The sequence below is a fragment of the Anser cygnoides genome, chromosome 11, assembly GCF_040182565.1.
Source record: "Anser cygnoides isolate HZ-2024a breed goose chromosome 11, Taihu_goose_T2T_genome, whole genome shotgun sequence".
Lineage (NCBI taxonomy): Eukaryota > Metazoa > Chordata > Aves > Anseriformes > Anatidae > Anser > Anser cygnoides.
The window spans coordinates 19,989,002-20,006,027 of NC_089883.1; the positions used below are offsets into that span (position 1 = coordinate 19,989,002).

The following is a 17,026-nucleotide window of genomic DNA, read 5'->3' on the forward strand; positions in this document are numbered from 1 at the left end:
AAAAACGTGTTATGAGCTGCATGCTGACTTAACTTTTTTTTAGGTATTCAGTTTGTTATTCACCTCTTCTACTCTTTCTTCACACACCTTCCTTTAGAGTCTTCCCCCTAAGATAGATACTACTTTGGCTGCCAGGTGAAGGGCTTCCCCATTGACAACACCACGCAAATCAGTGATGGATAGGAGCTCTTCGTGGGCCAGCAGGAGCATTCTGCTAGACCCCTCCCCCACACACACTACATTTCATGCCCTTGACAGAGAATTTCCTCTCTCTAGCTGTGGGATGGCTATGGGCTATTCTGCTCCACTGCTCTGAACGAAGATGTGGCACAGAATCCAATTCTACAGCCTCCCTGACCCCAGACAGCTCAAGCCTGCTGGATCTTACGTTGTCTTTCTTGTGCCTCCCAGAATTTCAATCTGATTATGTCTGTGTGTATTACAGAGACTACTTTTGCTTCGGTGCATTCAATGAGTAAATGCTTATTAAAAATCTGTCCAAACTGTAGTACCCATAATAATACAGTGTGCACTTTGATGTGAGCAATGTGCTCTCGGCATTTATAGTGGTATCATTTTGTCCTTACAGTAGCAATAGCTCTTATTTCTAATGCAGTAGCTTTTCTCCCCTACCATGACATACTGATAATGACGTTCATTGGCCATAAGAGATAGTACTTGGGATCTCCTGCCCTTCCTGGGTGAGGAAAGGAAATTAAGTTCTGCCAGACGCAGACTCAGAATACAGTTCTCTGAAATGCAAATCACGTCTCTCTATCGCTGTTAAATCTCAGCGAAAGTGGAACTGGCACATTTCTGGCAGGTTTGAAGGCTGTTTAGCTACAGCATAAGAAATAAATGAGCCCAGAAATTGGCCACTGTTTCCTTTGGTGACTGGGCCAGTGAACTCAACTCTCTTTGAAACGGCTCCGTATTCCTTGCAAAAACCCTCTTTATCTGCTTGCTTGCAGAGATCCCCGTACCTGCTGCTTCTTAGGTTAGAGTTAAACTTGGCATGTTGTATAAAGCATTGGTAAACTTCTTGCTTTACATTTCAGAGAGCAATGAGATCTGTATGATTGAAATATGTATTTGATATGTATATATCTGTTGATATTCGAACCTTCCCTTTTGTGTGTGCTTAGGCCACCCTTTAGGCATTTTTAGGAGTGCTCACTTAAGAGCACTTCTTGGCTTTCTAGATGGCTGAGAACTTTAATCTCTGATGGTATGTAAATGCAGCATGAACTTCAAAGATCCCATGCCACTTTCAAAGCTATATTCTGTATTTCTGGTTAGGAACAGAACCTTCAAATGCCAGAGAAAATGAAGTAGATAGAAAACGTTACTCTTTTTTCTTTAATTTTGTGGTCAATTGTTTTCTGGCCTTAATTTCTGAAAGGAATGCATTTAATTCAATAGTATTTAAGGGTTATTCTTTTTTCTGTTTTATATAATGCAGGTATTCATATCTTTTCAGGTTCCAGAGTTCTAAATCTGGAAAGATCTACCTCCACAGAGATGTAAGGCTCCTATTCTCTCGGAAGTCCATGGAAGTTGATAGCGGCGCTGCATACGAACTCAAATCTTACACTGAATCTCCAACAAATCCTCAGTTTTCACCAAGATGTTAGCAAACAATGGCAAACTGAAGTATTCATTGTACTGTTGATTACTCCTTACAAGGGAAGATTGGTAAAGCTGACAGTATAAAATTAAATCTGTAAAGGAATGAAAATAGCGCTTAAGAGAGAAGGTTCTTATGTGATCCTGGACCAGTTTTGTAAAAGGTCTCTGGAATGAGCTTTGTGTATTCCAAGTAGACTGGAAATGTACTTAAATCTAATCTTTTTGTACTGTTTAAAACCACTTCATTGGATGTGTTGCAATAGCAAATTCCCAAGTTAGTTTAGTGTTTACACTTTTTATTTTATTTTTCAGTTATTTAATATTTAATGTTTCATTTAATACTCAAGTGATGTTTGTCTTTAGTGTCTAATGTAGCATAAATCCTATGTAAAATCATACTATGTATTTTTGGCATTAATATTGAAATCTGAAATATATACAGATGTCTTTAATCTGTGTGATGTTTTTAAGTGATATTCATTTAAGTTATTGAAAATGGGGACAAGAGTTGAATTTCCATAACATTTCATACTATGCAAGCATTCAGCTTTTTTCTTTTCTTTCTTTAATGGTACCCTTTTTTTCTTTTTTCCCCTCACATACGGATTTAACACCACTTGCGACCATAGCACAGAATGTTTGTTTACTTACTCATGCATTCAGATCATTAATTCAATTCATATTTGGCTCCCTCCATTTCTTTCTTTCCTAAAGGGCCACTTTAATATTGCTTTTTGTTAGTTTCACATAATTCCCACCCCCCCATATCTGATTTCCGATTGTGCTAAAGGATGTACTGTGCAAACGAATTAGCATTTATATCTTAAATATATGCAAAAGCTATGGAACATGTACTTTGTTTTATTTTTAGATAAGGAGGATCTTCATGTAATCCTAAATATTTTTAATAGATCAATTCCATTTAGGCCACTAGGTGGCTATATGAAGTTTTACTAGAGATGCTACGTTGGGAATATAAATGCTTTCCAATACATGTATTCCTAAAACAAATCACAGTCAGATAAACAGTTTATGCTACGTGTTAAACTGTGTAACTGAGAGAAATAAAGCTAGAAGCATTTGATTATATTTGAGGTATATATTTAATAATGAAAATGAAGCTTTATGATGCTTGCTGAAGATCTGGGTTTCTCTGCTGTCTTACCTTGGTTCATGTTTTTCTTTACATCACTGTTTTCATAGTGTCAGTACTGTGAAGGGTGACCTTCACATTTGGGAGTATGACACCCTTATCTGATGAAGAATGGAGAAAGAATGAATGTGCCTGTTGTATATTCAACACTGCCCTTAGCTGAGATGAGAAGTCACTGCATCGTGAAATCTCCAGGAAGCCTGCCAGGGAAAATAAGGGAGACCAGACTTTCCAGATGATACTTATCCAACTATCTTGTATATTCAAGTGGCTGTTGCTACAGAAGGGCAAAGCCCAAATATTATTGAATCCATTTCCAACTAAAGTATTTTTCCCTCTGTTACACTGGGTTTTTAAAGGTTAGCTTTTGTATAACAGAGACTTGGGGAAAAACCACACAGGAGATTGATTGTGGTTTCTAGTTGTGTGTCTTGTAAACCTGAAAAGGTTTCTTTTGGTAACAGAATAACAGAAGAGTCAAATACAACTGCAGTTGTACTGCGTACATAACTAGGATCTAGACTAGGATAATGAAAATGCGCCCTAGTTTCTCTGTACTCAGTCACAAGCAAACAGCATGTACCCCTAAAGTACTTGTTTGTGTCACGGTGCACATCTGCCTGCATACTTGATGAAATGACACTTAATGAAAAGTCATAAATCACCCTCAGTAAATTAACCTTACATTTTTACACTGACAGTATGCAATGTTTGTATGTCTGTATCTTTAAGTGACTTCAAGCCATCTTATTCTCTCTTTGGAGTAATATATTTGTCTTGAACAGCAAAAAAAAGTGTGGATTTTGGGTATGTGTCATACAAGTCATGTCCAGGAAATAAATCTGTATTGACTTACATAGTCAAACTATACTTGGTCTCTATATGGATGCCATTAAAAATGAAAATGACCTTAGGTTATCCATGTATAACTTTTAAGTAATTTCCCCTTCACAGTTTGATCTGGGTTACTTGTTCCATAAGGGACACACGTGGATGAATGTTTACAAAATATGAACAGACTTCTACATGACTTTCTATGCATTTGTTAAGAAGTGGGACTAGACTAATTTTTAAGAAGCTATTTGCTTCTTGTCTTTACTCTTCAATAGGCCCAACCTTACAGAATTATTTTGTATAAATGTTTCCGAGTGGTTTGAGGGCCTCTGGTAATGGAGGCTGCAGATAATCCGTTCTAGTGCTAAACTACTTACCATGAGAAAGCTTTTTATAAAACTAAACCAACTAAATCTTGCTGATGTAGTCAGGTTACTACCCGTCCTTTTCACAAAAGAAAACAATTTGGTTCCCATACATCATATCCCTTCTCAGTTTTGTTTCCTGTTTCTAAAACAACCCCAAACTGTTCAGACAGCCTTGCCTTACAGATTTTGATTTCTGTACTTCTCATCCTTCTGGCTCCTTGCTTTCTTCCTTTGGACTGAATCTGTCTCAAGGTGTACACACAATCCCAGGCAGGGCTTCTCTACACCAATTAGTATTGAAGATAAGTCTCGTGGATGAAACTCCTCTTCATACATCCTTTTTTTTCCTGTAGCAGTTGATGTCAACTTGTATTCAGCTTGTTATCTGGCATAATGTTAGGCAGCCTCATTGTATTGCTTGCATTCTGCCTGCCCCTTGCTCCCGTTTAAATTCAGACCACCACCCAAGCTGTCAGCCTCCTGGAGTCCCACCCGCTTTGCACAAGTTCCTATTCGATGACCACTAACTGGGGACCGGCTCAGGCAGTTCTCTAACCCCTCCAGGATATTTTTTTACCCAAGTTGAAAATATTTACCAGATAAGAAAAAATCTGATGCGAGTATCCTGATCTTATTCTGGCTTGAGGTAATCCTCCCGCGCTAGTTTGTTATGCTGTCCTGATCACGCCAGTTAACGCCTAAGACACGTTAAACCCTGCGGCCTCTCCGTGTGTCGGTCAGGGATGGCTCCGTGCCCCTTCACAATCGGCTTTGGACACACAACCTTAAAACGAACGACCCAGTTTCTATGTGCTGCCTTCCTGTATCTGAGGCCGTCGCAGAACGCGCGCTGTTACCGAGGTTCCTGAGGTACTTCGCGTCCTTGCTCTGCACTGAGCAGCTTACGCTCGTTCCCTTAAAATTAACTCAAGGAAGCGCTGCGTTCAAGGAACTGCTAAAAACTGCCGAACCGTGCTTTCTCTCGGATCAATTTCCGAAACTCCCGGGGTTTACGGCACCGTCAGCCGTCACCGCTCGGCGGCTCCGCTTCGAAGCCCACCGCCGCTCGCTCCCTTCCCCCAGGGAGGCCCCGAGGGGGGGAACCTCGGGCCTCGGCGTCAGCGGCGGGGGCGCGGCCAGCGCCGGAAGCCCGCAGCGCTCGGCGTGCGCGGTCGGGCGCGGAGGAAGTGTGTTCCCGGCGGCACGCCGTCCTGCCAGCCGCCGCCATCTTGTGCGGGAGGCGGCGGAGCTGCGCTGCGCTGCGCTGCGCGGAGGAGCGGCGGTCGCGCCCCCCCACCTCGGCCCCCGGAGCCCGCCCGGAGCCCGCCGTCCCGCTGCCGCGGCGCCATGTCTGCCGAGAGCCCCGAGCCCGCCTCGGCCGAGGAGCAGAAGGTAGGTGGGGGGTTAAGGAGGCCCGCAGCCGCCGCGCGGCCCCGCCGAGGAGGGGCAGGAGCGGGGAGGGCCCGCGGGGGTCTCCCGGCCGTGCCCCGCTCTGGGCGGCGTCCGCCGGACCCGCCCCGCCCGCAGCCCCCGCGGAGCCGGGCCGGGCCGCGGGGTGCCGGGCGCTGCCTGGCGGAGGGGGCGCGGAGGGCCGGGGGGGTCCGGCCGCCGCCTCGGCCCCGCGACGCGCCCCCGGGCCCGGCCCCGAGGCGGCCTGCCCGGAAGGGGCCGCGGTGAGGCGGGGGCGCGGTGTGGTTGCGCTAATCCCCCGTACCTCTCCGTGCGGCGTGAGCTGCGGGGCAGCGGGGCCGCCCGGAACAATGGCTGCGCTGCAGCCTGCTCCGGCCAGGGCTTTTGGGAGGGCTCGGTGGCCGGGTTACCGCGTGGGGGCCCTCCGGTGCCCCCCCCGAGGCGATAACGCCTGTGCTGCTGGGGCTGGCGTCGCAGGCGGCTCCGTGCTCCTCGCAGCTCCGCTGGCTGCGGCCTGGCAAGGGCTCGTGTTTTAGTCTCGTCATGGCTGTGGGTCGCTGCGACCCCCACGGCTGTTTCTGACGGGGAGAACTTACGAAACGCAAGCCCTCCGCTTAGAGGGCTCTAAAAGGAAAAGCATAACCCGCCTCGGCTGTCTAAAGTTTTTGTTTAATAATTTACCGTTTGTAATGGGAATTAGTCGTACAAGTAGGAAGGTTTGGGAGTTAGGATAAAATGATAGCATGGCAATAGGTGCGGTAATCGGAACCAGCTCCTGTTGTGTAATTTGCCCTTAAACGTGGACGTTACGCAGTTTGTCTTTACATTCGTGTTAGGCAGACCATCGAGAAAACACTGTTCCTGTTCAAAGCACATAAAAATAAATCCCTGGCCTATGCGGCGCGCCTAGAATAGCTCGGTAATAAGAGCACGGCAAAGCATGTGGCAGCAGCTTTATTGTGATGCCTTCCAGTGTGTTCTCATGAAGTCAGGTGAGCGGGGCTGGTTCGGCCAACTAAGTATTGGTCTGAAGTCTTGAAACGCCGTGCTTGTGCGCTGTGCTGGAAAACCGCTGGCTCTTTGAGATCCGGGGGGCCTGCTGATCTTCTCATTTAATCTTAATGCAGTCAGGCATTCAAGACAAGTGAAAGTAGATAAAACTTTGTTTTCTTTGGTCTTATATCCTGTGATAATAGGGCTACAGATTTGTACTACAGCATTGCAATATTAAACTTCTTTAAAAATATTTGTCTGGATAAACAAAATTAAAGATCGTTTCAGCTAACGGTTAGCTCTGAAGTACTTGTTTGACCAACCCGTTTTGCAGTACTTATTCGTTGGTAAGCTTAAAAAAGATGAAGCCCCAAAGGGAACTTTGAGGCAGCAGCTCCATGACGAGACGTCTGTTATGAACTTCTTAGCACAGCGCGAGAAGCTTGTGCATGTGTTCAATGAGAAGGGTGTTAAACAAGAAAATGATATAAATTGAGAACTTTCCACTAGTCCAGTGTTTCCTGTTCTTTGTGTGAAAACTCAGGGTAGTGGCAGGAGGAAGTCCAGCAACAAAGAAACCTTTGGATGATGTAGAGCATGTGCTTGGTTGATGGATGCTGCTTTTGCTGTAGAAGTCCGTGTTTTTCAGGAAGCTCTTAGTGCTATGTCTTGTTTTGGGACTGGCTTTTGCCACATCAGTTGCCTGTGGAGTTGTGCTGTTGTCATGTTTTTCCTATTTTCTATTTCACATTTTTGTCTGATGTCTTTTGTTAAAACAGAATAAGCTCTTCATAACACAGCTCGAGAAGGCTTCTTTTTAGCCATGCAGTTGAGTTGTCCAACAGATAGAGAACCTCATGCTTTTAGTAGCTCCATAAAAATTAAAAGCAAATGCTATCTTTAAATGTGTTAGGTAACTACTGGCTATGCTGGTAAATCCTTTTAATGAAGTAAGCAGACTTCATTAGCTGTGCAAAAATTCCTGTAGAGAACTAAAATTACAACTTGTGTGGTTGTCACCAGGAAGAAGTGCGTGGTATGTCTTGATTTTTTTTTTTTTTCCTTCATCAGTTGTCAGTCATCTGGTTGCTGCTTCTATAATAACTGAAGGGAAGACAACTGCTAATGTATGAATGGCCTTGCAGGTTTGGGTTAAAGCCTTTGTGTCTCAGTGACACGTCCCTGAGAGTGCTCCCTGCTCTCTGGTGCACAGAAGAATAAAAGGTCAGAATAAGCACTTGATGATCTTCCCCGGAAAACTTTCCCAGGTCTCCTCAATCCATGGTATAAAAGCCTTCTGAGCTGCAAATGAACGCATCCGATGGCTTTCTGAATCCATCTAAATTCTTGGCATCCCCTGTGTTCTTTGGCAAGGAGTTCTGTAGCTTAGCTGTGTTACATGAAGAACTGTTCTCTTAAATATTTTTGAACCTGTTGTCAGCTGGTTTTGTTTGACAGCCCAAGTCTTCATGTTGAAGCTATTCCTTATTTCATGTTACAAAGGTGGTTTTTTTGGTCTTAGCTGTTCTTGGCCGTCAAGAGTAGGTGACTGTTGCCTGAATCCTTTTTCTCTGCACTGAGGCACAACACAGTTTTGTGTTTTGATCGCCTGCTGTGCGATGATTTGTCAACCCTGTGAGTTTGCACAAGTGTTTCCTTTGAAGCACCATGAATACATATTTATGTAAGCTCTTTATTGTTGGCCGTCTGTTCTTAAAAAATACTTCCTTTTGGTTAGTATTGGCAAAACATGCCCCCTCAGATGCCTTGTCTGTTGGCTCAACAGTGAGTCCCCAGTGATTCAGCATTAGATGCTGAAAGAATGGGTTTTGAGAAGATCCAGAGACAGTGTTGGCATGATAATAAAACACACCAGGAAGAACAGCGGCTGAAGACTGTTCTATTCGCATGGAGACTGTGGTCTTGGCTAGTAGGATTATTATATGGTGAGGAATTGTGTAGCGCTGGTTCTGTGTTCTGTGCTGCCAGGGAAGTTTTGCTTGTTGTGTGTTTTATATTTTGTATTTATCTGTATTTTGTGTTGCATTGCGTGGCATTGGGAGCAGCTGTCTTCCAGAGGTCTTGGAGTAGTGGAGCAACTAGAAATGTTGTATTTTAAGTCTGTTGTTATAAACTTTGCTTCCAAGGTTTCTTGCCAGAAGGATGCCAATCATTGTAGAACTTAGAGCTTTTGTAAGAGATGTCAGAGGCCTTGTGAATTGGGGGCAGGCTAGTGCAGGGGCTCAGCTCCTCAGCTCTTCTGCCTGAAGTAGCTCTCAGCTGCTCTTGATCCCTTGTCCTCCCTGCTGATGTGTTACCAGACCTGTTGGTGCAGCTGCTTGGTGATCCAGACAGAGGAAACTGACCCCAATGAAATAAAGCCCAGCAAGAAAAAAATGTTATTTTTGCAATGAATTAATTTCTGTAACCCGTTGACGTGGAATACATGCACTCATGCGAACTGATGCAACACAAAGGTTGGCGGTGCAGATGGAAGAAGAGTGTGAAGGGGCTGCCTAAGCAGCTTGAAGTGAATACGAAACCTTAGTCACAGATGAACGTGAGGCTCTCTTGTTTTCAATGGCAATTCTTCTTTCCTGACTAAAGTCTTCCAGTGACTTGAGATGATAATTACTGTTCAAGAACCACAGCAGTCAGCACAAATCAGTATGAGTTTTCCCTGAACTAGCGATGGTTTGCATGCAAAAAATGATCTTGGCCAAACACTGGAAGGCAGTGAAACAAGAATTTTGAATGGAAGGTATTTTAGAAATGACTGAGTACAAAAAATTGTACCTCATGCATCAAATCGCTGCACGAACCAGGGCAGGTACCTATAAAGTAAAGGTCAGTGCTGAAAGACTGGATGTACAAACTAGTTTTTGCCAAATGAGTATTTTCAGATCATTACTTTGAGCATGCATATTTTTACGGTATTCTCATAAACGTGCATTTTATTCTACGCAAATATGCTGCGTTCAGTTAACTAGCTAACGATAATGTTGGCCTCTAATAGAAGGCCAGTATAGAGAAGTCAAATAACGTTTGTTAATATGGTAGCAGGCATGGTTTTGAGACTGAAATACTTTAACGCTATTTCACAATGAATATCAATGCATTACAGTTGCATCAGAGTCATAAAAACTAGATTTTGTGGGAGCACAAGTGCTAATCCATGCAACTACACGATGAAGCAGGACTAACTGAAAAGTCCCATGCTCAGCTTTCAACACTTGTTCCTGACAGAACCCTTGTTTTCACCAGAAAAGTGTGGGGATTTTTTTTGGTTATTTTGGGGATATTTTTGGTCAAAACTGAGTAATGGTGTGCTTTTAATATAGGCTAATTTTCTGTGAAAGCAAAATGGGTTGATTAAGTTCAAATTCGTGTCCAGGAAAAGTACCTAAGATGTGAGGCTGAACTCCTACAGTTGCTGTCAGTATTTGAGAGAGAATATATGGGAATGTTTATTGAATTAATTGATGTGTTCAGATTGGAGCAGAAATCTGCATGTTGGTGAATTCCTTGCAAAAGTGTTGTACATAAATAGTTTATTGTAATACTTCATTTAAAGTCTTGGTAATGTTGTTTCAGGAAATGGAGGATAAGGTGATCAGCCCAGAAAAAGCTGAAGAAGCAAAATTGAAAGCAAGATATCCTCATCTGGGCCAGAAGCCAGGAGGCTCAGACTTCTTGAGGAAGAGGCTTCAAAAAGGAGTGAGTTCTTTACTGTCTGTAGGGTATGGACAAGAAATTCCCAAATTCCTGTATCTGTGATTCTTTTCCACTCCGCAGACCTTTGCATGAGAAAAAAACACTGCCAGTTTTAACTTTAAATCTGTAAAGGCCCGAGGAAGCGAAATTGATCTCCACAAAACAAATGCCAAACTGGCAGGATAGTTGCTTACAATGCCCCAATGGCTCAGCTGCAATTCTAATAAATTTTAAGAAATTTAAAAACTTAGAAGCTGTCTCACTGCAGCTGTGATAGACTTGGATAAAAAAAAAAAACACAGAACAGTAAGGGTCAGAATCTCATCCGTGTTTTCTGCTTATCTTATCTTACCCGTTCTTATGTTGCCAGGATGTATGGCCACTCCTATTACTCATGTTGTTAGCGTGTGAAGGCTTAGTGTTTGCAGGTACCATATGACATCAGTGGCTTGAGAAGGTTGGTGTAATTCCAAATACATATACCTAGTCAAAAAGCAACTGTAGAAGAATGGAGAGCGAATTAGTATTTAAATACTGTTCCAAATTTGACCAGCGTATCTTACTTTCTTAGTTACTGAACAGTTTTTTGTTAGTTTAGTATTTCATGAAGTGAGGTAATACTTTTCAGGCATGTTAGAATTCTGTTCTTGGAATAATCCTACCTGTCATTACTTTTGATGGTGTTTTCCTTGCTGTCACACTGTTGTTTACTCTTGTCTAGGCCATTTGAGTGCACACAATGATTCCAAGTGTAAATCCTTTGCAAGCCAGCTGTTGGAGTTCGGTGCTGATCTAATTTTGTGCTATCTGGTAACGTCTCATGGGAATTGTTACTTTTGGCAGGTTTTTTGGATAAGCTTTCCCTTGTAAGTTAGTGTGCATGCAGCATAGATAATGGCTGCTGGGAATGGACACGTGGCAGGTTAAGTGATGACTTTTGGGAGTTAAGCTTTTATGTGGTCAAAGGCAACCGGAATGAGACTTAAGCGTGTTCCGTGTCTGTGTAGACATCAAAGAGGCAAGGTAAGTGTGTTTTGTATAGGTAATTCAGGCAGACAGACCAGTGTCCGCTCCATAAGGATTAATGGCCACAAAGGAATTACTGTAAACACACCAATAGTCTCTACAAGATCTCAATCTTGATTATAGCACTGCTTCATGCAAAGCTTGTTATAGCCTATATTTTCCACTACGAGCACAGGCAGGCCAGTGGGCATTTTAATTGCCTCAGCATTTTGGATTCTGCTGGTATGATGAAAGATGGCATAAAATTGGGGGTTCCAATTCTTAATCTGCCCTCCTCAGTTCCTGATACTGTTAATACCTTTTTTCCATGTTTTATTTTTCGTTATTTTTGTTTAGTGTGCTCAGTGTCCTAAACGAGGAAGCATCTTATTTGATGTGGACTTCTGGTATACTTTAGGCTAGCTGGATTGCTGAACTTTAAAATAGGGTGAGAATAGTGAGTGTGCTTTCAGACAGCTTTTGCGATGGAAAGATACGTGGATAGGCATAGAATCAAATTGAAAAGGATGATCCCATACAAGCCACTTATGAAAAGCTACAGTAAATCAGAAGTAAACACAGGAGTAATCTATGGAGAGAAATGGACTGATACTCTAATTCCTGAAAGATGATGCTTTTTCTCCAGAGATGCAGTTGCCATTTGGCAAGTAGGCTGCCCTCTGCTCACTGCTATTTGCTGTTCGGAAATGTTCTGCATTGGATGCACACACCCAATCAATTTTAATTAGCATACTTCCTCCAGAATAGTCGTAAAAATGGATGCTGTGCTCCTGTAGACAGATTCTACTTAGAACTAGTGTGTATATAACTAGTATGTAGACAGAAATGTATATATATAACTAGTATATAGACAGAAATGTATATCTGTTAGCAGCAGTTAACACATCTAAAGATAGAATTACTCAATTATTATCTAGTTCCTGTTTAAAAGTTTCTTTTGGTTTCTTCGGTCTTGAAGGGTAAAATATGAAAGCCTATTTCCAAACTGGGTTGCATTATAGCTAAAACCTCGTCTGCAAATACAGTGCAAGAACACTGTGGTGTAAGTAAGGATTCCACTGTCAAAAGGGATGAATTGTGAGAAGGTTTACCAACACAAGTATGTAGTTCAGGTGTTCTGATTGTTTAGGTTAAAACAGGTGACTTTAAGGCTCTAGTAAACCCTAATAGGGAACATTTAAAGCCATCTTCAGGAGGCCTTGCATTTAAAAACAACAACAACAAAAAAAACTTCCCATCCCCAGGTAAAGACTTTTACTTCAGTTTAACAGCTGCTGCTACGGAACATTTTGCAGCTGGTTAGTGCTGCTACAAACCAAAGTCTATGGTAATAATGCTGCCTGGAAGTACATAAGCATAGCAGGTTGCAATGGCGTTTGTTCAACTGACTTTGAGGAATAAGCCTATATAAAGCTAACTAGGGAGTGTTCTTCCAGATGTGATAATGCATTGTAAGCAACAGTTGTTAGAGCTAATCTTTGTCCTGAATCTAGGCTTTGGCCTCATTTGACAATCTGCAAAATCACGGGTTATAAGTAGATTAATGGTAGACCTCATAGTAAGATGTAAGCAAAATATAACGGTTCCCCCAAAAAGGTGTCATTGAGCAGTTGAAGACTTGATGCAGGCCTTGGATGAAATTCCATACCTCATCTTAGTGTAACACAGATAAATTATAAGTCATCTGGTTTTACCATCCACAGATAACTTAATGTTTTGAGAAATATGACAACAAAGACTGTTAAAGGTAGTGCTAATAAAAATTTGCTGAAATGCTGAGGAACGCTCTTTTACAAATTCAGAATTAACATAATCCTTTGTTCAGGAGAAACTTGGAGCCTGGGATAAGCGAAATCTACTGTGCAATCCTTCTAAAAAGCTTTGTGAAGGGAATTCTTAACTAAATTGGTTTGGGAACTTTAGGGATCATAGTTTCACTGTTTTAATGTATGCAGAAAAAAGATTTTCTTGTTAACATGCAGTTTCATGTTTCTTTGATCTTCTGGTATGATAAGGCAGGCTCTGTTCTCCAGCCTTACTTCATGTATTGTTTGGTTATTCTGTCTAGCAGAACTTGATCACTGCACTGTAATTTACAAACCCCAAGGTTTCATTTGTGGGAGGGCAGGGCCCTTTAGAAAACAGTACTAAAACAGTGTTTGTGTGTGGTGTGAGTTTCATGGTATCTGTAGAGCATTAACTGTATATGTAACTAATGTTCAGAGTTTAAGTGTGTGCTTAACAGTCTTGGTAAGATTTTTTTTTTTAATCTGAATTGACATAAAGCTGCCTTGCAAAATGAGAAATTTTAGGCTTTTAAATCTATGTGTATTTTGTCTTCTAGCAAAAATACTTTGATTCTGGTGACTACAACATGGCTAAGGCAAAGATGAAGAATAAACAACTGCCTACTGCAGCTCCTGACAAGACAGAAGTCACTGGTGACCATATTCCTACTCCACAGGATCTCCCACAGCGGAAACCATCTCTTGTTGCTAGCAAGCTGGCTGGCTGACGAGAACAGCTGAACTGCATGATAATTCTCATTCCTGTTATTTCTCCTTAATAGTTATTTCTCACCCTCACATCCCCTTTTTTCTTTCTTACACTAAGTCATGAGACTGACAGCTTTGCAGGTAGCGATAGCATGTGCTGCTATTGTAAGGGAGTACTGTTAAGAGTAAAACATGTAGTATTTGGACTAGTTGAGAACAATGCACTGATTAAAAAAGGACAAGTTTGGTTAGAGTAATGTAATCTACTTGAAAATGTACATATTGCCCATTTCCTAGTGTAGGACTGGTTCCAGCAAGTGACATCGCAAGTTTTACAACTTTTAATGTTTCTGCTTTTGTTATTTCACCTTAATTACAGCATATTTGTATTTAATATAACCTCCAGTTGTGTTGGTTTTTTTTCTGTGTTTGGGTTTGTTGTCTAAAATAGAGGTTTAGACCACAAGTTGCTAGATGGTAAAGCATGTATAAAAACAAAGACAGGGCTCTGATTGAATTTTGTTTCTGCTCTTGAACTTGAACGGCCTTAAACCTGTTTCAGCTTTAACAATAGAGTTTTTACTTGGGCAATATTTGCCCATTCTGGTGTAACTCTTGTGAATCTAGTGCTTATTGACAACTGCCTGTTGAAGCTGGTATCCTTTTCAGTTCCGTAGCTTAGAACACACTTTTGTTGAAGATGTGAATGAAGTGTGCATGTGCATAGACTGTTGAATTCACTCTTGTGCCATTTTTGTAAATACAATAGTTTTGCACAACCTTTTGCAAATGTCTATTAATTTTACATTTTAAAAAGCAGATAATGTGCCAATCAAAGCACAAGTGATTCTGTATCTTTCAAAGTCTTGGCCTGAAACTAAGAGCCCAGAATCTTGCTACTGAAAGTGAAAATTGTGTACCTGAAATTTTTGAAACCCCTAGACTTACACTTGACTCAGCCTTATGCTTTTGCAGTTGTATATTTTGTTTCGCAACAATGCCCAGCATTCAGTTATAAATCTGAAATTTGTACCTATATTTAAAGGCAGGTGCCCTTTCTGTTCAGCAGCTCTTTAAGCTTTTAAAGGTGAAATGCTCAATGGTATGACATGGAAAATAGCTAAATGTACTGTTCTAGAGAGTTTCCCTTGTGGCAAACTCCAAATCTAGGCTTGCTAAGGTTTGATATGCAATTGTCGTTGTACTATTTTAGACTTCTGGAAGTGAAAGGGTATAATTCTTTTTCTTGAAGTCCTTAAATGGCAGTAAACTAACTCATTTTATTCTGTTATAAAGCAGCCCCTCATTGGTTTTGGGAAATGAAAGGAACTGGAACTGGTATTTGTATAATGATCTACTGAGGGATAGGTAATTCTTCACGTCAGAAAATAGGAAAAAACTTCAGTTCGTCTGTATGGTGCAGGTTGTGAGTACTAGATTGCCAGAATACACAGTTGATACTAGATGGGTAACCTGATGAATTTAAGAGCATGACTTGTTCAGTGAAATCAGATATATTAAAATACAGTATGATCCATAATGTAATTGATTTTAATACAGGCAATCATGGCCTTGATGTTCTTCAGGAGTGTAAGAAACCCTTTAAAAATATCAGCATACTTTTTTCTTAAACGGTTCTATTAAAACACTATGAAAAGCAAAGAACCAATGTAGGCATTGTAAGAGAAACCACTTTTGAAGATGCATGTTTTTAGAAGGAAGCACTTTGTATTGATATATTCAGAAATGTCTTACAGAATAAATATCTACTAGTTGAAAAGAAGACTGGCCCATATTTTCTGCAATGCTCTTTTCTAAAGGAAAACTCAAGAAAATGATCAAGATGAGATGAATAATCTTAACTTGGCCCTGCTTTGGTTAGAATAGGCAGAAACTGTATCAGTGTCTATTATAATGTGTATTCTTCAGTCTAGAGAAGTCATTCCAGAGAACTTTTTAAATTGATAACCTGGTTCTTTGCAAGTCTTTATAGCCCTTTTCAAGTAATTACAGACAAACTTGTGAAAGCCCTTTTATTCCTTATCCTCCACTAATACTATAAACAAGTTGTGATTTTTCACAGAACAGTTTGAAGAAATTATTAGACAGATTTGTGTTTTTTTTAACCAAGAAATTAGGCTGGGAGAATAACAAGGAAGCTGGATATATTAAAGCAAACTGCTTTCTGTAGTTGTTCGGTCTAATGTAAAAATCCCTTTTATTTTTGTATGTGTAAATGAAATTTGAAAAAATGATAGGATTGGGCCACAAATATTGAACAGTTGAAGGTGACTTGCTTTGTATTGTCTGGTTCCACTATTTTGTAGCTCACATACGGTGAGTTTTTTGATGCTTGAGATTTAAAAAAAAAAAAAAAAAAGCCATTTAAATTTAAACATTCCCCTCATTTACCTGCAACTCAGCTTGTCCTGCTGGTTAGATAATGCAAGCTTTTTTGATGTTCACTCAGTGACTTGCAGTTCTTAAGGTTACTACAGATTGAGCTACCAATATATTATCCATGTGTATACTTAAAGTACTGTAATACTAACTAGGTCAATGACTGGTTATGAGCCTTCACATCTGACAGACCTCAGCAGCAGGCACAGCAATTTTGATTCTATACACTGTTTAAAATTTAGAAAGTCCAATAATCACTTAACAGTAAAACAAAGGTGACTGCAAATTGATGCTAACTTTCAGCTTACTCCAGCAAGATAACTCAGCTATCCAAACTTATGTACATAATGTATTATATAAGTTTTACCATTTGATAAGGACCTTTTTCAAAGAAGACCTGCCCACACTATAGACTGGCAGTCCCTTTCATATCTTGCCTTTAAAGATAGACAGTGTTTAGTTATTAGACTAGTATTCATGTAGGCTTATGATAGCAGATAGCACCAACATTTTATTCAAAATAGTTAAAAGTGAATGAATTCCAACTTCACGGATATGTCCCCAAATCTGTAGTACCAAAGGCTTCCCTCTCATTGTTCTTGATGTAGTAGGACAGTGTTTGTGTAAAAGCCACAGGAGTACATTTTGTTGGACATATTTACACCCAGTTGAGATGTTAAGGTGATGAAAATGTCAATTGTTCTTTACAAACTTACACATTGTATAGTATACAGAATAAATTGATCTACTTAGTTTTTATTGCAATGTGGAGATTTGTCTCGTCTTTACTGTGGTTTCCTTAATGATACTGCATACTTCCGTATCCTCTATGGAAAATTTCTAAAACCTAAATCTTGCTACTCTGTATCATTAAAAATATGACTGGGCTTTGGTTTCTAGTATGTTAGACTACAGAATTACTTTAATGTAATCACATTTATATATATTTCAGTGCTTATTTTTCTAATAAGGCAATTAAAGCTTATTGTTTGAAAACTCCTTAA

At 40.8% G+C, this 17,026-nt stretch overlaps 2 protein-coding genes across 3 annotated transcripts in view; both read left to right on the forward strand.

The window, feature by feature from the left end:
* Nucleotides 1-2,718, forward strand: part of ATOSA (atos homolog A) — a 47,652-nt gene extending 44,934 nt beyond the window's left edge. For both annotated transcript variants that reach the window (XM_013177312.3, XM_067003626.1), the window contains exon 12: nucleotides 1,481-2,718. In XM_013177312.3, coding sequence (XP_013032766.2) covers nucleotides 1,481-1,634 — 154 coding nt within the window. In that variant the 3' untranslated portion in view covers nucleotides 1,635-2,718. The remainder of the gene's footprint in view (nucleotides 1-1,480) is intronic.
* Nucleotides 2,719-5,150: 2,432 nt separating this feature from the next.
* On the forward strand, nucleotides 5,151-17,026 carry ARPP19 (cAMP regulated phosphoprotein 19). The gene is made up of 3 exons (XM_048060014.2): nucleotides 5,151-5,376; nucleotides 9,982-10,104; nucleotides 13,472-17,026. The coding sequence occupies exons 1-3, from the start codon at nucleotides 5,332-5,334 to the stop codon at nucleotides 13,640-13,642; spliced, it is 339 nt and encodes a 112-aa protein (XP_047915971.1). The 5' UTR covers nucleotides 5,151-5,331; the 3' UTR covers nucleotides 13,643-17,026.